Genomic DNA, 26,281 nt, shown 5'->3' on the forward strand with positions numbered 1-26,281 from the left:
CCAAGACTCTCGAAAAAACGAGGCCAAGACCCCGAAAGCGCCGACGCCGAGAAGTTCGGCGTCCGCAGCGACATCCAGGCCCAGCGGATCCTCTCAGAAGGACTCCCTGGCGCCGAAGGACGGCGACCAACCAAAGAAAGTCGTCGAAAAGCCTCGAAGAAAAGGAGCGCTCGACTACGAAACCATCTTAGAAGTCGACGACAAAAGACGCAAGGCCAGCCTCGACGCCGAAAACAGCGTCGCCGCCGAAATCAGTCTCGACACCGAAAGCAATCTCGGCGCCAGCTAACGCGCCAAAGAGACCGCACAACCACTCGACGCCGACCAGGCGGCGGAGATGGAAAGAAAGAAGAGGAGACTCGAAGCAGAGATGGAGAACATCCTGCAGCGAAAAGAAAGATTTCGAAGAAAAAATGAAATCTTAAACAATTCCCTCGAGGCCAAGGTCACCAGAGGTACAAGTGGTCGAAGATGAAGAGGAAGATTTCGAAGTAGAACAAGCGTCGGAGAGCTTAGAAGATCTGGCATATCAAGAAGATGAGAATGCCTATTACGAGGAGGAGAGAGAGGACAAACAGACGGTGTGCCAAGAATCAACATACTCGGATACACAGGAGGTCGAGTGGCAGGACATCGACGCGGAAAGTCCAGAAGAGGGAGTGGACACATATCCAGCGAGGCCCTCGCCACCGGACGACATTGGGCTCTATAATGAATGCATCAAGAACGCTGCAACAGCGTTCAGGGTCAAGCTCGAAGAGGAGGTGCCGAAAGGGGATTTCCTAGTAGACACTACTTCCAATGCACACTAGGAGCCAGTACTTGCCAATGCTTGAAAGCATCAAATGGCAAGGAAGAGAGGCATTCAAGGAGCCTGCTACTTGTAAACCCGTCACGCCAAGGACGGAGAAAAAATACAAGCACTCCTCAAAGGACCCAGCCTACATACAGGGGACGGTCGCTGCTGACTCATCACGGCAACAGCAAGAAGGGCCAATGTGCCAACTACTTCGGGTCCACCCCCTGATAAAGAGAGCAGAAGGATGGACCTAACACGAAGGAAGATTCAAAGGAATGCCGCTATGCACTGGCGGGTGGCTAATTCCAATGCACTACTCAACAGACACCATTACCAGATCATGGAGGAACTGGGGCAGTTGGTGAAACACCTACCTCAGGAGCACCAACAAAGGGCTTCGCACCTAGTAGAGGAAGGCACGAACTTGGCAAACTCTTGTCTAAAAACAGCACTGGACGGGGCAGACACGGCCAGCAGGCTTATGATGCTGGGCATCGCAGAAAGAAGACAAGCCTGGCTCAGAATATCAGGCTTTAAACCGGAGGTGCAACACAACATCCTGAACACTCCGTTCAACGGTGAGACACTGTTCTGTGCAATAGTGGACGACAAGCTCTCACAGCTCAAAAAGGATAATGACACCGCAAGATCCATGGGGGCCTTGCAATTCAGGGGAGCGAAGAGAGGGACCCCGTCAAGGAGACCACACGGGAGAGGTGGGAACCAGCCGGGAACGTCGCATCAGTCCTTCCAACATTCCCACCATAGCGACACCCATACACAACATGGGCATCAAAAACAGCAATGGCAATACCAACATAGGGGCCAGTCCTTTCGCGGGAGAGCGGGAGGACGTGGAAACACCAGGAGGTGTGGACAGCAAAGCACCTCCAAGTGACTCTGCCTCATTGACAGTGCACACCCTACAAAAAACTCCAAGGGTGGAGCACAAAAGCAAAAAACAGGAGTCTCACACACCGAAAAACACCACGAGCACGTAACACCAGTGGGAGGAAGATTAAAACTCTTCCTCCAGGAGTGGAGAAACATTACAACGGACAAATGGATCATCAACACAATAGAGTACGGGTACTGCATAGAGTTAGAATAAACACCACCAAGCGGAAGACCAAAGAAAAGAGCACTAGCAAAAAAGGAACTAGAGCTTCTTCAGAGGGAAGCAGAGGAACTGCTACTAAAGGAGGCTATCGAGCCTGTACCTCCCATGGAAAGGAACAAGGTGGTGTACTCTACGTACTTCCTTGTACCCAAAGTAGACGAAACAATGAGACCCATCCTGGACCTAAGGTTCATCAACAAATTCATAAAGACACAGAAATCCAAAATGACATCCTTGCAAGAAGTTCTCCCACAGATCCAAACAGGGGACTTCATGGTCACCATAGACCTAAAGGATGCCTACCTACACATCCCAATGAACAGACGGCACAAGCATCTACTACGGTTTGCAATCCACTCAGACCACTACCAATTAACGGCATTGGCCTTCGGACTAAAATCAGCACCAAGGGTGTTCACAAAGTGTCTGGCAGCAGTCGCAGCCCACTTAAGGAGGGAGGGGATACACGTATACCCTTACCTAGACGATTGGCTGATAAAGGCAAAGTCATACAATACGTGCAAACAGCACACTCGGAAAGTGACGGACACACTAATTGCCCTAGGTTTCTCCATTCACTGCAAGAAATCCTCCATAAACCCACAACAGGTCAAGATATTTCTGGGGGCACAAATCGATACCATTCAGGGTAAGGTGTTCCCCAGCGAGAAGAGAACGACTGCACTGTTGAAGGAGGCTTGCCTCTACCAGAAGGGGCAAGCTCCGACAGTGAGGACGGTGAGCAAAATGATGGGCATGATGGCCTCATGCATCCACATAATACCAAATGTCCGACTACACATGAGACCACTCCAGGAGTGGCTGCAGGACCAATGGTCACAAGCGACGGGGTGTTGGGAGGACCTAGTGGTTGTGACGCACGCAGTGCAAGTGGAGATATCATGGTGGAACAAAGAAAACATAACAAAAGGGAATCTTCTAACACCACCAACACCAACAGTGACCATCACCACGGACGCATCCCAAAAGGGATGGGGAGCACACATAGAAAAACTACGTGTGAGGGTCTTGTGGACACAAGCAGATGTGGTAAAACACATCAATTACCTAGAACTAAAGACCGTTCTCCTAGCTATGAAAGCCTTCCAAACGAAGTTATACAATCAAACAGTGCTGATCCAGAAAGACAACACAACAGCGATGTTCTACATAAACAGGAGAAACACAATCAGCACCGCTGTCAGAGCTAGCGCAAGAAATATGGAAATGGGCAATACCATTGAAAATAGATCTACTGGCGATACATCTGCCAGGAAAAGACAACGTGGAAGCGGACTGGCTCAGCAGACAGACATCGGCCTCGCACGAATGGGAGCTGAATGCACAAGAAACAAAGACTGTTCGACAGGTGGGGAACACCGTCAATAGACCTGTTTGCAACACACCAGAATGCAAAATGCCAACACTTCGCATCGAGGCAACCAGGGGAGGGGTCCCTGGGGAATGCCCTATGGATAAGCTGGTCAAAGACATTTGCCTACGCTTTTCCGCCGTTTCCCCTGATACACAAGGTACTCAGCAAGTGCAGGACAAGCAACATGACCCTCATACTGGTCGCACCCCAGTGGGCCAGACAAACATGGTACTCACAGATTATGGAAATGACCTTGTGCACCTCACAAATTTGGGAGGAGGAAAGACCTACTCTCCATGGTAAACGGAGAGGTGTTGCATCCAGAGCCAGAAAGTCCCAGCCTAGCAGCCTGGCTCCTGAGGACATAGAGTTCGCACACCTAAGGCTACCTGAGAGCACCCTGAGGGTACTTCGAGAGGCAAGAAGACCAAGCACACGCAAGTGCTACGTGGCCAAATGAAAGAGGTTCACATTATGGTGCAAAAAGGAGGGTCTGCACAACAAGATGACAAGAGACTCTACAGTCCTTAAGTACCTCACACACCTGCTCGAGACTAACCTGAGCTCATCATCGCTAAGGGTACACCTAGCAGCCATTGGAGAAACAGGCAAAAGCTTCTTTACTTCTATAATTGTAAAAAGATTCTTGGAAGGTGCAAAAAGAATAGCACCACCTAAAAGGTTACGGGCATGGAACCCCAATATAGTACTGACAGAACTCATGAAAGCACCTTTTGAACCGATGCATAAAACCTCACTACAGATGCTAACGTTAAAAACCGCATTCCTAGTGGCAATCACCTCGCTACGCAGAGTAAGCGAGCTGCAGGCGTTAACACTACAGGAACCCTACATACAAATTCACAACGACAGGGTGGTGATGAGAACGGACCCACACTTTATGCCAAAGGTGGTGTCCAAGTTCCACATCAACCAGACGATAAAAATACCAAGTTTCTTTTAGAAACCAACAACAAAAGCAGAAAGGGCACTGCACATTCTGGATGTGAGGCGTGCAGTCATGCATTACATAGAGAGAACTAAAGATCACAGAAAAACGAGTTTTTTGTCTCCTTTGCTGAAAGTTTCATGGGAAAAGCTGTTACTAAAGGAACAATTGCACGATGGATCGCGCAAACTATACAATTCTGCCACAAAAAAGCTGGACAAGAACTAGTAGAGGAGCCAAGGGCCCATTCAACAAGAAAGAAGGGAGCTACAATAGCCTTCTTGGCAAACACTCCCATTCATGACATATGCCTGGCGGCAACATGGGCTTCTGTGCACACGTTCACAAAAAACTACTGTGTGGACATACAAATGAACAAGGAAGCACAAGTGGGACAGAAAGTGCTTCAGCACATATTCAAGAACACAAGCTCATCTTCCACCCAGCCGCCACAATAACAACAAACTGCTACGAAGTCTATGCACAGCATAGTGAATCCAGAAAGATTCACGCTGCAAAACGAATAGTTTCTTAACTGTCGGTGTAGTTTTGCAGCTTGAAGATCTTTCTGGATTCACTAGCGAACCCACCCACCTCCGCCAGAAAGATGAGGCTGGAGAAAAGAGGTGGTAAACAAAAAAAACAAAAAAACGTATAATTAAAAGACTTGATGGAACTTCAAGGAAGACAGCGCTAAAAGAGAAAAGATACAAACATTGCCATACAATTCGGAAACAGAACACAAAAGGAAAAGAAAAAAGAATCCGAAGATGGCGCCCAAGGGTGGGAGCTTCCGCAGGAAGCATGCCGACGTCACAGGACAGACACCAAAAGGTGGGACGTCGACGCCCACCTGGGCTACGAAAAAAGAAAAAAACACAAAAGACTACGCGGAATAATGTAAAGCATAGTGAATCCAGAAAGATCTTCAAGCTGCAAAACTACACCGACAGGTAAGAAACTATTTGTTCTTGAGTCTAGGGAGTTTAGCAGGGTGAATCTTTCTGTATTCACTATACTGTGCATTATTCCGCCATCTAGTGGTTGGTTCCGGAATTGTAGTTTTTTAAAAAAAAAATTTTTTACGTGGCCCAGATGGACATCGACATACCACCAGTTGGTGTCCTTTGTAACATCATCGTACCTTTGGTCTCTTCAGATTCTTTTTTCTGCTGTTTGGTTTGGATCGTTACCGAAGAACTCCTGAGTTTTTGGAGAAAGAATCGACGGAAAGAGAAGAAAATCAACGAAATTCAAACTTTTCAAGACACCCGACTACAGGTCTGGTAACTGGGACGATGAGGGAGAAGGTTTTTCGACTGAGATCTCGACGTTCAATGGAGAATACGCTCGCAGGAAGTTGGAATGGACAAAACACCTTTCAAGTTTTGCACCAATTGTCACCATAAATACGCCCAGAAGGACCAGCATCCTGTCTGCAACCTCTGCCTGCTGCTCGACCACAACAGCGAGGACTGCAACACGTGCTTGGCGTTCATACCCAAGACCCTCAGAGTAAGAGAGGCAGAGAAGGGCGAACCACACTATGCAGGGGCCACCTCCATTGCTCCGAGACTTGGGCCTCTCCAGCGGAGAGGAGGACATCGCCGAGGGACCGGAGGACTGCACGGTCGTTAAAGTCCCAAAGAAGACGTCAAGGGAGGTAAGAGTCATCGACCCCCAGACACTCGAAAGGGTGTAGCGAAGTCCTCGAGTGACACTCGTAGGAGTGAAGCAAAGTCCTCGAAGGCAACATTGCTGCCAAAAATCTTGGCGAAAGCAACGGTGCCCAAGGACAAACAGCCCAGGGGATCCTTCGAAAAGGACTCTCAGATGGTGAAAGCCCTCGAAAAATCAAGGTCGTCGAAGGATGCCCTCAAAAAAGACACCTCGGCGCCAAGGAAAGAAGGGCCAACAACGACTTCGACCTTGAAGCGAAGCGCACAAACTCTCGATACCTGACAGGCCGCAGAGTCGGAAAGGAAGAAGAGGAGGCTCGAGGCAGAAATGGAGAGCATCCTGCAACGAAAAAAGGACTTCGACGAAAGGATGAGCCAAGATACCGTCCCGCCGATGCCCGTGCTTGAAGTTGAAAGAGACTATTAGGACGCCGAACAACCGGACACGCCTGAACCGGCCAAGGAACTGGAGGAATAAGGCTATTTAGAGGGCGAAGACGATTAAGATCCGAAGACCTACCAGGACTTGACGTCATCGGAGGCAAAAGACTTGTAGTGGCATGACCTTGATGCTGAATTGCCGGAAGGAGTAGACACCTACCCTATAAGGCCTTCACCGCCAGACGACAAAGGAATATACTGTATGGTTGTCCAAAAGCCTGCACAGACATATGGGGTAAAACTGGAGTAGGAGAAGCCCAAGGCATGTTTCCTGCTGGAAACTCTGCTGCCTCAACAGACTAGGAGCCAATTACCTGACCATGCTCCCTAGTGTGCTGGACCAGGGAAGGGATGCCTTTAAAGAACCAGCAGTATGCAAAGCAGAGACTCAAAGAACGGAGAAAAAGTATAAGCATTCCTCAAAGGACCCTGCATAAATCCAGGGGTCCGTGCCAGCCGATTACATAATTACAGCAACTGCTAGGAAAAGGGCCAATGTACCCTAGTCTAGGGAGCTCTGGAGGGTCCAGGGAACTCTTGTTTAAATCACCCAGTAATGGCCTTTCCCAGACTCAGTATAAAAGACGTTTTTTTTCCTCTTCTAGATCATCTTCCCTGTAATTGTACCCCACCTGCCATATTTTTACTATCTCCTGTTCCTTCTCAAATCATCTCCTAATACTGACTTCTCTATATGTTCGTTCACAGGCTGGATCCACGCTGTCCTCACATCTCAGGATTGCATGGCGTTCGGAGGGAACTTTTTGCACAACCTCAACATTGGCATGCAGCTCAGGTGAGTGCTCATGTGCTGTTGAAAATCTTTCATTTTCGGAGTAGGCATGTTGATTAGTTGACCTTTGACTACTAGGCAGGGAGGAGGCATCTGCAAATGTTCTGGCCCTATTGAATTTTCTTCGGTGGTAATGTTGGGTTTTTCTGCTGCATCATTTGGGTACCAATGGACTATGGGAACCTGCTGTACCTGGGGGCCCCAGAAAAAAGCCTGACCCGGCTGCAAGTGCTGCAGAATGCGGCAGCACGTCTGATTCTCAGATTGCCTAAAAGGGCGCCTTCTAAGGCGGCCCTCCAGCAACTACACTGGCTCCCGGTAAGGAGAAGAGTTGAATACAAAGCTCTCGGCACATGTCATCGCATCCTGAATGGCAGAGCACCCGCCCCTCTGACGAATCTGATCAAAGCGTATATACCAACCCGCGCGCTTAGATCAACAGGGGGTGGCCTACTGAGGACTCCCAGAATTAAGAAAGCCCGTATGGGAGGCAGGTCTTTTAGATATTTGGCGGCAACCAACTGGAACAAACTGCCAATGGACCTGCGTCTAGAACCAGATGAGGCTAGATTCCGGGCGAAACTAAAAACTTACCTTTACAGTAAATAATGGGCCCGCGTAGTTTTCTTTTTGTGTTTACTGTCATCTGCCTACTCCTACTTTTCAGCGCGTGGACACGCCGGTGTGCGTAATCGCAGCGCTTTACAAATGTCCCAATAATAATAATAATAATAATAATAATAAAGATGGTTTGGGCGGGGTGTCCCGTGTGGGTCGAGTAGAGCTGGATACAAGCCAGGTGGGTTCTACACATTACATACATTCAGGGCACCAGTCCTCACAAAGGAAGTGGGGGGACGCCCAAGTTAGGTGGTGTCATGCTAGGAAGTGACGTCACGGAAGTAGTCCCCTGTTATTACAGGGAGTTCCGCTGCACTTGGCACTTGAAATACCTGGCGGCTAGCAACTTCGCATCGCAGTATGGTGGCAGACGTCAAGTGCAAAATGTAAATGGAGCACTTGGTGGTTATTGCCGTACCCTGAAAGTAAAAGCGTCGCGTACTTCTTGAATACTTCATGGGACTTTTGGGCAGGGGGGACGGCATCCACCCGGTAAAATAAGTGGGGGGACGCCGTCCACCCGCGTGGTACCCCGACTCGAGCACTGCATACATTAAATGCATGCAATTCATTTTACAGTCAGCAGTATTCCTGAAAATCTGGCATGGATCAGACACTTTGGATTCATTCACATGGGACACAAATATGTGGTAGAGCAGCAGGGCACACCACTTTTGGCTAGTGGGTCCAAAGCAAGTTCTCCAAACACCCCCACCCCCTCCCCACCCCACCCCACCCCACCCCACTGGCTTTCAGTGAGTGTGGGCGGTAAGGGGTGGCTTAAGATGGCTGTGATGCACTCACCTGGTGAGTCAAATATAGGTCAATTTAGTAATTGTGAATGTGGTGGTAGCTGGGTCATTCCAATCTGATCTAGGGTTACTATAGCAAAATGGAGTACTGATTGAGAGATTTGATGAACATTGGGTGATGCGCCCGTAGTGCAAAGTCCGTCAACCATGCCTCCCATTGGCTGAAGGGGGTAGCTGCTGGCCGTCAACCATGCCTCCTATTGGCTGAAGGGGACAGCTGCTGGCCGTCAACCTTGCCTCCTCCTATTGGCTGCAGGGGACAGCTGCTGACTCTGGCCGTCAACCATGCCTCCTATTGGCTGAAAAGAACAGCTGCTGGCAATGGCGCTCTGCTCAGGCCCCTTCACCCTCTTTGCCTGCAGAACTTTACAGAACCCATCACCAGACTTGAGTTTCAGCCAGCAGAATGCGTCCAGGGGGAAAAAGCGGCATGTTCTGTTGGCGTTGGGTGCTCTTTTATTAGATCTTTGGAAACAAACTGAGTCTTGTGTGTCGTTGAGAAGTACTCCAGGTTTCCTGGTTGCTTGAGTGTTAGTTTTTCGTGGTCCTGTTTTTCTTCTTATGACTATGGAAATGTATTTTTCCTCGATAGTGCGCGCAGATGCTCGCGCGGAAAGCCTTCCTCCATTCTTATCGCAGACGTTTCTCTTTTGTCAATCTCTAGGTGTTATGAGATGGAGAAAAGGCTGAAAACCCCCGACCTTTTCAAATTCCCATTCTTCGAAGCCATCTGCTGGTTTGTGGCCAAAAACCTCTTGGAAACCTTAAAAGGTAAGATTTGTTCCTCTCAAACGATTCCTTGATTTTTCTATGTTCAATAGCTGTGGGACTGCCGCCACCTAGTGGTTGGTTCTTGCCGCTATAAACATACATATGCATTCAATGAAGTGAGGTTTTCGTCATAGCGACACATTCATAATACTTGCTTTTGTTTGGCTAGTTTCCTGGACAGATTACTTTTTTGTGCAAATGTGGATCTACGTGCTTTAAGGCCCTGGTAGGATAGGTCTGCTGGATTAACCTTAAGCACGGATTTAGTTTCTTCGTCGGATTCTCTCTCGCATGTCTTCATCTCGTTCAGCGATGGATTCTAGAATGTGTTAATCTGCTGTCCTCCCACCCCTTCCACCCTTGATTATTAGAGCAGAGAATGAATAGAAAGAGGATTTAGAGTACAATAGATGTGTTTCACACTAGGAGCATGTGGGCAGCTTCAACACGTGGGAGGGGTGGGAGTGTGTCTGTGGTTCGTGCACCGCTGAGGCTTCCATGTTTTGTGATTCCCGAGCCCCGATGTCCTGAGCAGCGGCAGCTCTGAGAAGGCGTGTGTCTGTACGGACAGCGTTGAGCCTCAGTGTGAAGGGGATGGCGGAGGACTGGACTTGGGTTGTTCTGTTTTCTCAGCTGTGAGACCTCGCAGTTTGAATCTGATTCTGGCAGCTTGCATACTGTCAGTTTGCGGTGGTCTCCTTTTCACTTCAGTGATCATAAGAGTAGCCAAGCGTGAGGCTACCTTCAGTCTTACGCCTGCAGTTTGAAGGCACGTGCTAAAATACCATTACCAGTGCCTAGTCTGGAGAAGGACTGCTCGGATTGCTGTTCAGTTCATCCGGGGAGAGGGGGTGCTTTCCTTTGAAAGAGTTGGAAGAAGCTTGAAGACTTGTCCTCTGTATGCGTGATGGGGGTAAAGGTAGAGCGTCAGGTGAAACTGAGATTTAAGTTCTAACGGATGGAAAATAGCTTTTTTCAAACAATATTTCATCTAGAGGGACCAAATGTATTCTAATATGTATATCATTGAAGCTTTTCGATGCACATAGTGTCAAAGTAAACAGACCATTTGATAAGCAGACGCATGAGGTGTGTACACATTCTGTACAAATTAAGAATCCCGGCTTGGGACAGTATTTGACTGAAACAGCAAATGAGGCTGCCGTACCCCACTGGCCCCTGAAGATTGAAGTCCAGCTCTTCAGACTTGCCTGTAATCCCTTCTCAATCTAGACCAGATGTGCCAGTTCTAGGCCACACCCATGCAGCACTTCCCATGTAATGCATACAGATGCAAAATCATGCCCAACTACTATGTTGTATGTAAGTTCACAGTGTGAATATTCGTTATGGAAATCATGAAAGCTGAAAAAGAATCTACTGAGCACTGCCAGTGACCTACACGGACACAGTGTCGTTGAGGACCTTTGCTTTGGATGCATGTCTAAGGGGCTACTATCGCCCCCTCACGTTGGCAATGACTAGTGTCATTGTAAAAAGGGTCCGTTTAGAACGGAAACCATGGATAGAAAGCATGTCACGCCTCTGGATTTGTTGAGTTACTATTTATCATATGTGGTGTCTTTTTTTTTTTTTGTTTGAACAAAAAAGTAACGCTCACTATTGGGCTTCAGTCGGTTTCCCCCGCCCCCTCCCTCCCACAAGAGCTCGGAATTGCTGAAAAATGAGTTTAATAACGTACCACAGAACAGATGCTGCACAACACCTGAAGAATGTTTGGACTGTGTAGGGCAAGCGTGCATTAAATGGCTCCATATCCGATTGCATTCATGATTTAAATGTACTGAACACTTCCAGTCTATGGTCGAATCTGTAAATTGTTTTAAATGCCACAATTTAATTCTTTGAGTAATAATGTTAGGAAAAAAACTTTTGGTTTATGCAGTCATATTTTTACAAATTCTCATTTAGTACCGCTTGCCTTTTCCAACATTTCTTGCGACTACCTACAACAGTGCTCATGTTCCTCTGTAAGGATGATGATGGAGATTTATAATGCGCAGAAACAATAACCCGCAGGTATCAAGGCGCCTAACAATATGATCAAAAGTTGAAACAGACGTCCTTACATATAGGCTTGCCGAAAGAGGAGAGTTTTTAGGGCAGTGCGGAAGTTCTGTAAAGACGGAAGGGATCTCAGGTCCAGGGGAAGATCATTCCACCATTTAGGGGCTAGAGTGGAGAAGGCCCTGCCACCCCATCTAGCTCTTTGTACGCGGGGGGCGTAAGGAGGTGTATTTCCACCTTTGGTTGTTGAATAATGTTTTCAGTGAAAAGTAAGATCTGCAATGTCTGCTGACAGTCGTAGAGCAGAGTCTGTGTTGAATATGTGAAGAGCTTTCTCGGCACACGTGATGCCTTTTAACTTCTGTGAGTTAGGCCTTTTGCTGTCTGCTTGAGCTGTACAGGGCCACAGCTCCCATTTCTCAGTCTGCGGGTGATTAGTTCTAATGAATCAAATTACTGGCCAAAAGCAGTTCGTTTGCTGTGCTCTGCTTTGAAGTATATTTTAGTTGACGTTTTTAGAACAAATCCCTATATGCCGTGTATGTATTTTGTTTGGGTTGTAGCATGCTTTCACCAATATTGCTAAACCATGCCGGGGAGTCAAATGAAAGATTGGTTATGAGCACGGCTTGTGCCAGTTTGTTGAACTGATGACTTTGCTCACCTTCTCTTAGATTGTTCTCATCTTGTGAGGTTGGGAGGAGTCTGCGTCATTGAAGTTTTCTTAACAACTTACATCCTAGGTTCTTAATACATCTATCTAACAATGCCGGTCTCCAATAGTTTTTATTTTAAACTAGTAGCTGGTTCTTTGTCTTTTTGCCACTTTTACCCGGAGAAACGTTTTAATAATTAGTTAAGAGAAAGCCAAGTTCAAAACCATAACCAAATATTGGGTTATTGGGTAGAAGCATTGGCCACTACTCCACTCTTTGGACCCCACCGACCCTGCTTGGAATGGTGCCCAGTCGCATCTGTGCCTGCTTGTAATGGTCTCCACCGCTTCACTCTGCCGCTCAGTATACCACCCTCCACCCAAAGCATCCGCATTTCAACCCTGCCGCAGCCGCGCAGTGGGGGAGGGGGTGCACAGCAAGGAGAGTGAGGCTGTGAAGGCCCTTTAGTCCCACCGCATTAACTGTTAACTAGTACAGTCTACAGTGCATCGCTCTCTACTGTGGCTGCAGAGGCACTAGAGTCCCACAGCATTAACTATGTTAGCCAGACTGTGTTCAATGCATTGCTTCCTGAACTGTGGCCGCAGAGACCCTGGAGTCCCACAGCATCCACTATGCAAGTCAGCGCTGTGTACAATGCTTCGCTCTGTGCCGTGGAGGCCCTAGAGTTCCCCAGCATTAACTATGTTAGCCAGACTGTGTTCAATGCATTGCTTCCTGAACTGTGGCTGCAGAGACCCTGGAGTCCCACAGCATCCTCTATGCTCGCCATCACTGTGTACAATGCATTGCTCCCGGACTTCAGCCCATCTCATTGATACTCTTGTTCCACTTTCTCTCATCTGTCCTCTTACACAGGATGTCAATGTGCCCTCTTCATGTCAAGCTATTTCTGCTTTATCCTCGCCCTCATGCTTCTCATTTCTTGCTCAATTTAAGCCAAACTGCAGCACCCTTGGGCAGCAAAATCGGTAATCGATTCTGCTGCCAAAATATGCAAAGCGGGGAATGAAGATGGAGCCTGCTCTCTTAGAGGTGGGAGTGGTTAACTTGGGCAGTGCCACAACGCGCTTGCTACTTACACATTTTGTAGTCGGTTTCTAAGATGGAATGCAGGAGCTGTAACAACAACCCCCCCCCCCCCCCCCCCCCCACCCTCCCAACCATATTGCAATTATAAAGTTCGGTTTGGGTATCTGAGGATTTCTAAGAAACCCCCTTCATAAAGAAAAGCAAGTGGGTAACCAGTAAAACACTGGTTACCCTTTCAATCCTCTGGACTGGACTGTTGAGAACTCTTTAAATTCTTGCCAATGTCCCTTGAGGCCTTGTCCAGTGTGTTCTCTACATACAATTTAGTGTCTTCTTGCATGTATAGACTAACTTTTTTTCCCTCCATTTTGACCAGAGTTTGATCTGGCACGTGATCTAATACGACTTGAAAGTAACACAGTATTGGAACCCACGTTGCTCTACATAAAGGGTTCTTGACCCTTCATATTTCTCTCGTTCTGTACCAGCATTGATTTTTTTTTTCCTTCATGAAATTTTGTTTGATTATCCTTACAATTTAATAGAATTGCACTGAACTATTCATTAATATGTATTTCAGTGCGTGAAGGGCCAATCGAAACTTTCCTCTTTTTAGGTATCCCTGCAGTTTAAGTCCAAGAACTGGAGTTGTTGGTTTTGAATGCTACCATCTGATTACAGTTTTGTGTTTAATCTATTACTCAGGACATTGAAACCTTTTTCCAAGACAGTGCGAATACTATCGCAGACATCACCCACCAGGGTGGATCGTACCTATAGGTTGACGCACCAGCCACCTATCCCTTACATGTTCATTATATGTATATATAATTAATATATTGTGTGTGTGTGTGTAATCTGGGATGTGGAATTCCTATAGCCCTACGCCCAGGACACATTGTTTGGGGTCAAGGGCAACACGTTTTCATGTGTATTTGGTCCTTGGTTCAAGTACACCTAACACCCTACAGCACAAACCCTTGGGCTGCCAGTTTACTGTACCACATTATGCATCAGAGAAGGGCAATGTCTGCAGTTAAAGTAATATTTGTGTCCATGTGTTAATGCTGTTCAAACTTGTATTTATGGTTCATTAATGCAAAGCCTTTATTATTAGGGTTAGGTCTCGAAGTAAATGTTGTAAGCTTGGACAGCGCTACTGACCTGGTTCCAGTACAAAAAATGTGTACACACGTTTGCAAAGTGTAGTAATATGAGGCTATGTACAATGCTCCCAGAATGCCCTCTGATTAGATGCAAATATTTACAGAAGCTTAAAAGCAAAATTGATGATTCTTTTCTTCCAAAGTAAATTCAAAAAAGCAAGTATGCATGGAATATTTTGCAAAACTACTATAAACTTTTTTAGGTAAAACATTTTTGCAGTATCATTTACTAAAATGCATTAATGTATGCTAGTATTTCCCCAAAATATTTTATAATGGAAAATCATTGTAACCAGTTTCAGTAAGCTTATGGCAAACCTGAAAATAAGCGAGCTTGGCAAAGCCAGTAGGTCTGAAATTACGGGTCGGACATTTGGTTTTGTCAATGTGTTAACTGGTTTTGGCATGGTTTTTGTAAAACCTTATTGGTGTGGGAGTTACCGGGCACTCACCATTATAACAAACATTGGCAAAAGAAAAAATTGTTTTTTGTCTCAAAAAACACACATTGCCACAGTAGTTCCTGGCACTGAACAAAACTACTTTGTGTGCCAATATGCTCCCTGTGAAAGACCAAAATGTTGTCAATCACAGTGAAGCCAACCGATAGACCAAGAGAGAATTTTAATAAACACAAAAGGTCACGGTTAACTTTAAGCCAGGCCTAATTAGGGGCCCAATTAAAAAAGAGTCTCACAAGTGCACTCATGGTGTATGTCCTTATATTAAATGCAGATATACAGCTTTGGTGAATTCACAAGAATTTATAGAAGTAGGCTAGGAAATAGTACCCTTAGAAAATATTTGTAAACTGCATTTTAGCATGACCAAATATGAATGTGTAGATTTGCTCATGTGAAAATCATGAGTGTTTGCAAGTTAACGTTCTCACACCACTTTTTTCCCAACCTTGGTAGAGGTTTTACATCTACCATTGTCAGGAGTATATTTCAAACCTTTCTCTGTATGGGAAAGGATTAGAGAAGAGTTTGTGAAAACCCTTAAAACGTACAAGTTAGTAGGTTTACACAGACTCAAAAGGGTATTCCATGTGACTCCGCCCTGATGTCCTCTGCGTCCGTTACGTCAGCGAGGATACATAAGTCACACCCCAGCACGCCTACGTCAGTTTTTTCTCTTTTCCGTGTGCAACGCGGATCCAGATTGTCTCCTGGCCGGTTTTCGGGCCTTCTATTCTTTTACATGCTTTGGCATTAAAGTGGAACAGTGTGCGAATGCCTTCGGGCTTCAAAATGTGTACCTCCTGTCGCGTCCCATGTTGGCGACGGAACCCGCACCCAATTTGCATGTGGTGCCTGGGTGAGCACCATGACTCGGAGAGCTGCAACGCCTGCCAGCACTTTAAGCCTAAGTCACGGCGGGAGCGCCGGATGAAGTTGCTGTCGGCGCGCTTGTCCAGGTCGGTGTCATCCCAGCATCCGTCCCCTACCTCAGAAGCAAGGAACCGCCGGTTTAGTCTGCGACATCGTCTTTTGCCGTGGCCCGAGGGCGTTGCTCGCTGGCTGGTAGGTCCTTCAGTTTATCTCCGAAGCCTTGCCCTCCTTTCGCAGTGGGCGCCTGTTCCCCCCAGGACATGCACCCCCGCCTTTCGCTTTCCTACCCGCCGTTTCCCGGCATAGAGGCGATCAGGGCCCAAGTGACAGCCTTTGCGGTGGCTCTGCAGGCTTCTTTGGCCCTTCCTCCACCACCTACTGAGACGTCCACGGATCCCTTGCCTCGTGCGGAGTCTTCAGTGGAGCCGCAGGCGGCTCCGGCGAAGGAGGCTCCGGCGCAGGAATTTTCAGCTCCAGGTCGTAGGAGAGTGGTGTCGTCTAGTTATCCAGTATTATGGGTATCTTTCATAGATTCACATGCCTGAATCATTCCCCGTCGTCGGGGTGGGAGTCCCCGGTATATAAAAATAGTAATGTCATAAAGACATATATACACACTAATAGGCTGGAGGCCTCACATTAGTAACCTATCTGAGTCCTTTTGTAAAAAAGGACCAAACTTTGGCCAAGAGCCAATCGGCTACTACCACCTTCTAGAACCTTCCTGGAAGGAGCCCTAGTCCCTCAGATTTTCTACCGCACTTCGTGCTAAGCGAGTCTCCACTGAGCTCTGCTCTGGTTTCTGGTATTTTTGGATTTATTCCATATTTTTCTCTTCATATTTATTCTTGTGGAGGAGGGCTAGAGTCTACTATGTCTACCACTCCTAAAAAAGGGCTCTTTAGACCTTGTGCCTCGTGTAGTAAGCTGAGACTGCATGTAGATGACAAACATGAAGACAGCCTCTACTGTCTCTACCCGGACCATTCTGCCAAGGACTGTAAGGTCTGCCGCACTTTCTCTGTCAAGACTCTTAAAGACAGAGAGGGACGCCTGGTTCTGTGGCTTCAGAGGCTGAAGGACAAGTATCAAGCAGTCTCTTCAGGTGAGAGCAAGTGTTCCTTCAGGAGCACACACTCCTCTTCTAAAAGGCCAAGACAGACATCTACAGGTCCGTCTAATATGCCACCTCAAAAGAGGACGCCAAAGTCTGTAGAGGGTCCTCCAAAAGCCATGGCAGTTAAGACTTCTCTTCAGGAAGCCGCCTTCAAGAAACCCGTGCTGGTGTCTTGTGCCATGCCTGTGACAGCGTCGACAGTAACCATCTGTCGACAGCATCGGCCTTCACCACCTTGACGACATCTACTTCAACATAGTCGTCGTCGGGTAGGTCTATCACATCTATTATTCCTGTCAAACGAGCGTCGACGACGCCTCGGTCGACGACAGCTCCTTCGTCGACGAAGTCGAAACCATCAACGTCGACGACCACCTCGTCGACGATGTCATCGACGACAAAGCCATCAACTAGGCCGTCGTCATCGACGAAGCCGTCGACGACGAGATAGTCGACGAAGACGTTGACAGCAACTCCAACGTCGACACTGCCGTCGACGAAGAAACCACCGTCGATGACGCTACCGTCGACGACATCGTCGTCAGTGAAGACGACCGAGAAGTCTGCTGTGGCAGTCAGCATCCCACCGTCGACGACCACCCCGTCGACTGGCCCGTCGACGGAAGGCTCTCCCAAGCTGAAGTATACCTATACACACTTCAGGATGTCAACGCGTACGCGGACGCCAGAGGCTACGTCTCCTAGCAGAGTCCAGCCACTGCCACCGGCCCATTTACTGGAGAAGGAGGACTCTGATGATGGCACCATGTTCCCTACTGCAACAAGTCCATTACAGCTACATGTCAAGGTCCAAGAGAGTTCGGATTACGAAGACATGGGTCAGGAAGAAGTCCCATACCAGGAGGAATATCAGTCGCCTCCTCCATCACAACCTATGGTGTGCCTCCCGGCCTCAATGGTCACAGACCTACAATTCCTCATAGCGGACTACAAACAGCGGTTTCCGCCTACTCCGCCACCTCCAGTAGTGCCACCACAACCCGTGACGGTACAAAAAGGGGGTGGTGATGGACGGAGCATCTGAATCCATCAAACACTCACACCCAGTCAAAAGGTCTTGGTTTAATCCATCACCGTTCTTTAGCCCACTCTGCCACCCCAGTTCAGACATGGCTATTTGCAAATCAGTCTGACCCTGTACCTCATGGAAACAGTCCAACCCAAACTGCCCAGCCATGTCGTCTCTGAACCGGAAACAAGCTTCCGAGGACCGGTATCTGGCATTCCAGCCATCTTCAGCCCGGCTTGCTAGAATCCAGTGGCAAAGTGAGCAAGGGACTCTCATCTGAGCATACCCTGCAACACTTATGGCGGCCAAAAGCGGTACATAAGGGGGTGGTGATGGACTGAGCATCTGAATCAATCAAACACTCACACCCGGTCAAAAGATCTGGATTTAATCCATCACCGTTCTTCAGAGATGGCTATGTGCAAATCAGTCTGACCCTGTGCCTCATGGGAACAGTCCAGCCCGATCTGCCAAGCCATGTCTTCCATGAACCGGAAACAGGCTTCCGAGGGCTGGTTTCTGCCATTCCAGCCGTCTTCAGCCCGGCTTGCTTAAATCCAGTGGCAAAGTGAGCAAGGGACTCACGTCTGAGCATACCCTGCCACACTTACCACAACCCGTGACATCCGTTCCTCCTCCTCGCCCTAGACCACCTCCGCTGGTCATTACTCCGGATCCTGTATCTTTGCCTCCACAACAATCTTCGGATGAAGAGGAAGCAGCAGAAGAAGACGAGGAGGGTCAACAGGAAGAGGGAGAAATACAGGATAATGAGTGGAATGACTACATCATTTCACATCCAGCATCCCCAGACCAGGCACAGGCGGATTCACCCCCAGAAGACATCGTGGGGTTTCATAATGTTCTAGAGCGAGCAGCAGCAAGGTTCAAAATAGAGATGACCACACAACCTCAGGACTGCTTCTTATATGACTTTAAGGAGCCATTCAAGAAGACGGTCCGGTCAATCCCTATTATTGACCACATCTGGGACCAGGGGGTAAAGATAATGCAAAATCCTTCATCTCTACTTCCAGTGCCGACCAGGCTCAATAAGAAGTATAAGGCCCCAGACACGGCTCTGGCATGCCTTACAGGCCATACTAAACCGGACTCCGTGATTACACAGGCCGCGCAGCGGAAATCCAGCAACCCAGCTACCGCACTGACTGCGCCTCCGTTCAAGGAAGGCCGTAAATTGGATAACATTGGGAAGAGGTTCTCGTCGATGTCTGCCATTAACGTCAGGGCGGCAAACTCGCTTGCGCTCTTGGGACGCTACAATCGCCAGATGTGGGCAGATGTTGCCCCATACCTAGGCACACTGCCAAAAGAGCAGAAAGAAGAGGTAAAAAAGATCCTCCTTGAGGGAGAGCAGTCCGCCTCAGAGATTATTGACGTGGCGACGTATATCGCCTCTACAGGATTTCGCCAGCTGGCAGGGGCAGCTGTCCTTAGGCGCCAAGGCTGGCTGAAAGCTACATCTTTCCGGCCGGAAGTCCAAGCCAAAGTACTGGACATGCCGTTCGACGGAGAGCTTCTCTTTGGGAAGCATATCGATGAGATGCTGCAGGGTATCAAGAAAGATACAGAGACCGCAAAAGCCCTGGGTACCCTCCAGTACAAGAATACTTCCTTTCGGGGCTCCAGAGGAAGAGGCCAGCAGACAAGAGGTGGATATCAGGGGTACAAATCCTCCCATGGCTCGTCCCAGCAATACAAGCCTCAATACCAACAGAGGCAGCAACAAGGCCAGTCTTCTTACAATAAGTCCTCCTTTCGAGGAAGAGGAGGAAAGAAAGATTCCGCCAGAAGGCAATGACTTCCTTCTCCAACAGGCCTCCACATCTTCTCCACGTTACATAGTTGGAGGCAAAATTTCCAACTTCCTCCACAATTGGCAAAAAATAACTACGGATCGTTTGCTTCTCCAACTGGTTCGGTACGGGCATACTCTGGATTTTGTGGACACTCCTCCTTCGAACCCCCCATGTCCCATGCAACACAATCTTCATCTTCTTCAAGCGGAACTCTCACTAATGCTTCAGAAAAGAGCTGTAGAAAGAGTTCCCAGAGGTCAGAGGGGGAAAGGATTCTATTCACGGTTCTTCGTGATGCGAAAAATGGAGAAGAAATGGAGACCTATACTGGATCTAAGGAACCTCAACACATACCTCAAAAAATCGTTCCGTATGGTATCCATTCAAGAGGTGTTACAGCTACTCAAATCCAGGGATTTCATGGTGTCCTTAGACCTCCAGGACGCCCTTTTTCACATACTCATCCACAAAAGTCACCGCCAATTCCTAAGGTTCACTGTGGCGGACAGACATTACCAATTCAGAGTGTTGCCATTCGGCCTGAAGTCGGCGCCACGCATTTTTACAAAAGGCCTATCTCCAGTGGCAGCTTACCTTCGCCAGTACCATCACCAGGTATTCCCCTACCTGGACGACTGGCTCATCAAGTCTCCCACTCTAGAAGGCGTAAATAGGTCTTCCAACGCCTGTCTTCGAGAGTCTAGGACTTACACTCAACCAGGAAAAGTCAGTACTACAGCCCTCTCAATGCCTCACTTTCCTGGGAGCAATTCTAGACACACATTAGGAGAAGGCTTTTCCATCACAGGAGCGTCAGGCCAAACGGAGGTCGCTGGCAGCACATATTCAGCTCAAAAAGACCAAGGTGCGACTTTTCAAGTCACTGCTAGGAATGATGTCCTCCAACATCCTCCTAATACCACACTGCCGCCTCCTTATGCGTCCCTTACAGGAGACGTTATCATCTCAGTGGATCCAGTGTACGGGATCCTTCGACGATCTACTCGGGATCACTCCGTTCATGGTGAAGGCCCTGCACTGGTGGCTTCAAACAAAAAACCTGAACCAGGGCCTTCCGTTCCTGCTTCCAATCTCCCCACACGTGACACCAACAGATGCATCATTGGAAGGATGGGGTGCGTTTCTGCAGGAACTTCAGATACACGGTCAGTGGTCGCCAGCCGAAAAACTGCTCCACATCAACCTGTTAGAGTTGAGGGCAGTATACCTGGCTCTTCGAGCTTTCCTGCCCAGAATCAGGAACTCCCCAGTGCTTGTGAGGACGGCCAACACCACCACAATGCACTACTTAAAACAAGCAAGGGGGAGCTCGATCCATGACGTTGTCTCAAGAATCGCAGCGAATTTGGAAGTGGCTACTCCAACACAACATTTCGCTGAGGGCGGAGTACGTCCCAGGAGCAGACAATACCCTGGCAGACTCACTAAGCAGGCAACGCTCCATTTGCCACGAGTGGGAGCTCGACCAACATGCTCTCGACGTAGTATTCACCCGATGGGGCAGACCTCACCTGGATCTATTTGCGATGAAGATCAACGTCAAATGCCAACATTATGCAAGCTGGCTTCCCCAGAAAGGATCTCTAGGGGATGCATTTTCGATCGCATGGTGCAACGTATTTGCTTACGCTTTTCCTCCATTTCCCCTGATCCCCAGGGTCCTTCGGAAACTGAAAGCAGAGCATTGCACACTGATCCTGGTCACCCCAGCGTGGCCACGCCAACACTGGTTTACAGAACTCCACCTTCTATCACTGGAACCTCCGATTCCCTTCAGGCCTTACCCGCATCTCCTCACTATGAACCAGGGGCAAGTCCAGCATCCAGATCTGACATCTCTCAGATTATCGGCTTGGCTCCTGAGTTCAGAGAATTCCAGGACTTAGATATCCCTCAGGACTGCAGGATCGTCTTAGCCCGGGCCTGGGCTGACAATACCAATAAGACACATGGAAGAGATTCTGTTTATGGTGTAAAGCTAACAAACTGCACCCGTTCTCGTCATCTCTGGCACAACTTCTGCCCTACCTGCTTCACCTGGCCAACTCGGGATTGGCTCATGCCTCAATCAAAGTCCATCTGGCAGCCATATCTCGGTTCAGACGCTCTTCGTCTGGTGTTTCCCTATGGTCCAATAGACTGGTCAAGCAGTTTCTGAAAGGCTTATTCAGGACGTATCCTCCAGTGAGACCGTTACCACCTACATGGCAGCTCAATATTGTCCTGGCGCAGTTGATGAAACACCCCTTTGAGCCGATGCATAAAGCGGATCTCAAATACTTGTCGTGGAAAACAGCTCTCTTGCTGGCTCTCACATCAGTAAGGAGGGTGAGTGAGCTGCAGGCTTTCTGTAATCAGGACACGTTCCTTCAGTTTAAACAGGACAGAGTCATTCTACGGACTAACCCCAAATTCATACCAAAGGTTCTGTCTGCTTTTCATCTAAACGAACCTATTGTCCTGAGATCTTTCTTCCCTAATCCATCTTCAACAGCAGAGAGATCTCTACATTCCTTAGATCTGAAAAGATGTCTGAAATTCTACCTTCGTAGAACAGAACAATTTCGCAAGTCCAACCAATTATTTATTGCCTTCAGCAGGCCCAGGAAGGGCCTACCATTGACAAAGCAGAGTATTTCAAGGTGGATCTCTGCGGCCATCGCCTTCTGCCACCAACAGGCGGGACATCCTCTGGCGGCCAAGGTTCGGGCTCCATTCCACTAGAGCGGTTTCCACTTCCATGGCGCTCTTTTCTGGGGTGCCCATTGTCGACATTTGCAGAGCGGCGACATGGAAGACACCACATACGTTCACCAAGCACTACTGCTTGGATTCAGAACTTATGAAGGATGCAGCAGTGGGACAGGCGGTGCTCCGTCATCTATTTCATTAGAGGTGAGCCTTCTTCCTTTCATCCCACCTTTCCTATTTCCTAATCGCACATTTCTTATCCTGCTACTGTTTGCAGTTTATTCTGTTGCACTATTGATAAGGTATTATCAAGTGTCTTACATGCTATATTATGCGAAATGTGCTGCCTACTACTTGCTACTCTGATTCAGACATGTGAATCTATGAAAGATACCCATAATACTGGATAAGAAATGCGTTACTTACCTGTAACTGCAGTTATCCAGTATTGGTATCTTTCATAGATTCACATGCAACCCACCCGCCTCCCCTGGAAGGGCTCACCTTGGTTCTCTCAGTAGGTACTACTTAGCACTGAGCTTACGAAAATCTGAGGGACTAGGGCTCCTTCCAGGAAGGTTCTAGAGGGTGGTAGTAGCTGATTATCTCTTGGCCAAAGTTTGGTCCTTTTTTACAAAAAGACTCAGGTTACTAATGTGAGGCCTCCGGCCTATTAGTGTATATATGTCTTTGACATTATTATTTTTTATATACCGGGGACTCCCACCCCGACGACGGGCAATGATTCAGGCATGTGAATCTATGAAAGATACCAATACTGGATAACTGCAGTTACAGGTAAGTAACGCATTTTGTTCGGTCCTTCAGGGCTCCCCTCTTCAGCGCCTGGCATCCCTGCCTCGCCGCAAATCCCTACGGGCACACTGTGGGGTCGCAGGAGACCGCCGGGACTCCGGGCTTGCCCCCAAGTCCCCCTCGTTTCTCAGAGCAGGCAGCTGCCTCACCAGAGGTGAGAGGTCGAGAGGGTGGTAGTAGCTGATTATTTCTTGGCCAAAGTTTGGTCCTTTTTTACAAAAAGACTCAGGTTACTAATGTGAGGCCTCCGGCCTATTAGTGTATATATGTCTTTGACATTATTATTTTTTATATACCGGGGACTCCCACCCCGACGACGGGCAATGATTCAGGCATGTGAATCTATGAAAGATACCAATACTGGATAACTGCAGTTACAGGTAAGTAACGCATTTCGTTCGGTCCTTCAGGGCTCCCCTCTTCAGCGCCTGGCATCCCTGCCTCGCCGCAAATCCCTACGGGGCACACTGTGGGGTCGCAGGAGACCGCCGGGACTCCGGGCTTGCCCCCGAGTCCCCCTCGGTTCTCAGAGCAGGCAGCTGCCTCACCAGAGGTGAGAGGTCGAGCCGGCGCTGCTTCAGCGCCAGGGGCCTTCCTCCCCGGCTCTGGTGGAGTCGCTGGTAGAGGCAGGGACCTGGGTGCTTTCCCGAGCCCCCCTCGGTCCTCGGAGCTTGCGGCTGCCCCGTCTGAGGCCGGGCCGGCGCCTTCTCGGCGCCGATCCCTCGCTGTTCTGGGGGCGTAATGTCTTTGCTTCTTCTAGCGCTACCTTGCGGGTGCTTAACATTTTGTGTGTATTGACCAGGGCAACTTCAATCTGTGAGACTCTGTGGAGTCCCTTCGTTCTCATGTCTCTCATGAGGGTGCCCATGCTGACCTACGGAGCCATGTGTTTGATGGTAGGGAGTTGGCCGCATTTACTCTTTGTCCGGCCTTGGATGTTGCCGATGGTCTGGGCCGTGCTATGGCCACTTCTGTGGCTATACGTCTCCATGCCTGGCTGCGTGATGCTGTTTTTCCTGAAAATATCAGGGATCGTCTGCTTGATCTACCCTTTGAAGGGGTCCTTCTGTTTAACACTCATGCGGACTCCGCCATTCAGCGTATTCTTGCGGGTCTCCGTCCTCCTCCTCCTTAGTAGGTGGTTTTGTTGTTCCTCCGGGTCTTAGTGGGAGGTGTTATCCCACTGCTCCTGGAATCTGGTGTTGGGGTGAAAGTTAAACTTTCTGTGAGGGATACTGTACCCTCGGGGTCCTGAGTTGGCCTACCTCTTCAGTTGGCTGCTGGTTCAGCCCTTTTTGACTAAGTGTTCTTTTTAGCTGCTTACTAAGCCTTTTGTGGTTTCTGCCGCAGGTTTTCTGATTTGTTCTCGGATGCGGGATTTCTTCCCTAAGAGTGGTCCCATATTTATTGGACCGTGTCCTACCCTTCATGGGGTATTCGTAGCTATTGGATAGCCCTGCCTTATACTAGGAAGGTGTGGACTCCCCCCTTGTGGGTTCCTTACCTTCCTGGTGGTGGTGTATGCGGCTGTATGCCATTTCATTGTGCTGCAGTGTTTTTGCCTTTTTGTCTGCCGTTTGGCCTGGTCCACTGTCTGGGGTCCAGAAGGGTTATTTTCCTTCAGCTGCTGGCCCTCTTTTCTCATTGTCTGTACCTGGGGCTTCCGATGGAGGTCCCTGGTGCATTGGCTACTGGTCGCCTTTCGTATTGCTTGTACCTGGGGCTTCCGGGAAGGTCCCTGGTACATTGGCTGATGGCCTCCTTTTGTATTGACCTTCCTTCGACTGCTTGGTGAGGGATGGTTCTGTATGGTTCTGTTCCTCACCATTGTTTCTTTCCCTTCTGTTTAGCGGGGTTTTTCGCACACTGTTCCAGTATTCTCTTAGTTTTTTGTTAGTGGTGGCTTCGTGTTGTGGCGTGGAAAAGTTCTCTGAAGAAAACTGACGTAGGCGCTCCGGGGTGGGACTTGTGTATCCTCGCGGACGTCACAGACACGGAGGACGTCTGGTGGAGTCACGTGGTGCCGTCCCCCCGGCACGCAGGGGTGCTGTGGCAAAACTTTTTCCGGATCCAGTCTCGCTCCTGGGGATAACTCTGTTAAGGAATCTGCAGCTAGAATTGTCTCGATCAGATACCTTCGGTAACGATGCAAGTAACTCATACTTCACTATTAGTGTATTAAAAAAACTGACTGAAAACAAGGCGATTGGAGTGGCAACTGCCCTCCATGAGGACGAGCTGTCCCTTTGTTCCGATTATGCCACCTCTGAGGCCAGAGACCAGAAGCAGCAAGCCATGGGTTGCAGTTGTGACAGCTAAATGACGTTCAGACTGGATCCTCTTGGCCCGCTCTGAGCTTTTACTGCATGGTAGTGCGAAGTTAAGACTTTCAAGGACATTTTTAAAATGGCTTTATCTCTGGAATGCAAAGATTTTATGGCTGTGAAAATGAATGCTTCTTTTGAGGGTGATTATAAGGTCTTTCTGGGGACACATAATGTCTTACTCCTTTTCACATAAATACGTCATTTCTTGTTAAGACTGTAGAGAAAGATGGCCACCCCATACATTGCATGTATTTGCACCTTTATAACATATTGACTAATATTTTGGGATACCACTCGGCCCCTAGTTAATACTTATTGCATCTGGTCTCCCTTGAGCAGAAGAGCCCGCCACATGGTTATATTTAGGAGGTAAGCCTTCTATCAGAAGGAGACGAATGCCTGGTCTTGGTTCAGCATGTGGTCTCTGGCACTTAAGAGTTTGAGGGCGTTGAATTGAGTTGTGCATTGAAATCCTAGTTCACGAGTTAGACATGCCCTAAACAAAGCATTGGACAGACGCAATAAGTGCTGTCTAAACTTTGAAATGGATTGACGTATCATTTTTACTTTGACTGTTGTGCATCTCCCATGGAGGCCTCAGACAGATGTACTTTAAAAGCATCTGATGTGTGCACAATTTACTTTTCTTATAGTAGAAATCTGGGGATTCTTTCATGAAGAGGTTCTTAAAGTTGGACACAGTCAGAGGCCGATTTTAAAATTGCAGCTAGAATGCCGTTTTGCAAATGTTAAGTAATGACGTAATTCAACAGAAGGTGGGTACTGGGACTTCTGCCTGTAGTTTACCCAGAAAAGATGCACTTGTGCGAAGACCTTGCTTTCAACCAACATTGTTTATGCA

At 48.3% G+C, this 26,281-nt stretch overlaps 1 protein-coding gene across 2 annotated transcripts in view; it reads left to right on the forward strand.

Moving 5' to 3' along the window:
- KDM7A (lysine demethylase 7A) overlaps positions 1-26,281 on the forward strand; it is a 345,661-nt gene that overhangs the window by 200,405 nt on the left and 118,975 nt on the right. For both annotated transcript variants that reach the window (XM_086953055.1, XM_086953056.1), the window contains exons 8-9: positions 7,072-7,159; positions 9,254-9,360. In XM_086953055.1, coding sequence (XP_086809181.1) covers positions 7,072-7,159; positions 9,254-9,360 — 195 coding nt within the window. The remainder of the gene's footprint in view (positions 1-7,071; positions 7,160-9,253; positions 9,361-26,281) is intronic.

Source organism: Lissotriton vulgaris, chromosome 1_2 (genome assembly GCF_964263255.1).
Source record: "Lissotriton vulgaris chromosome 1_2, aLisVul1.2, whole genome shotgun sequence".
In the NCBI taxonomy this organism is placed as follows: domain Eukaryota; kingdom Metazoa; phylum Chordata; class Amphibia; order Caudata; family Salamandridae; genus Lissotriton; species Lissotriton vulgaris.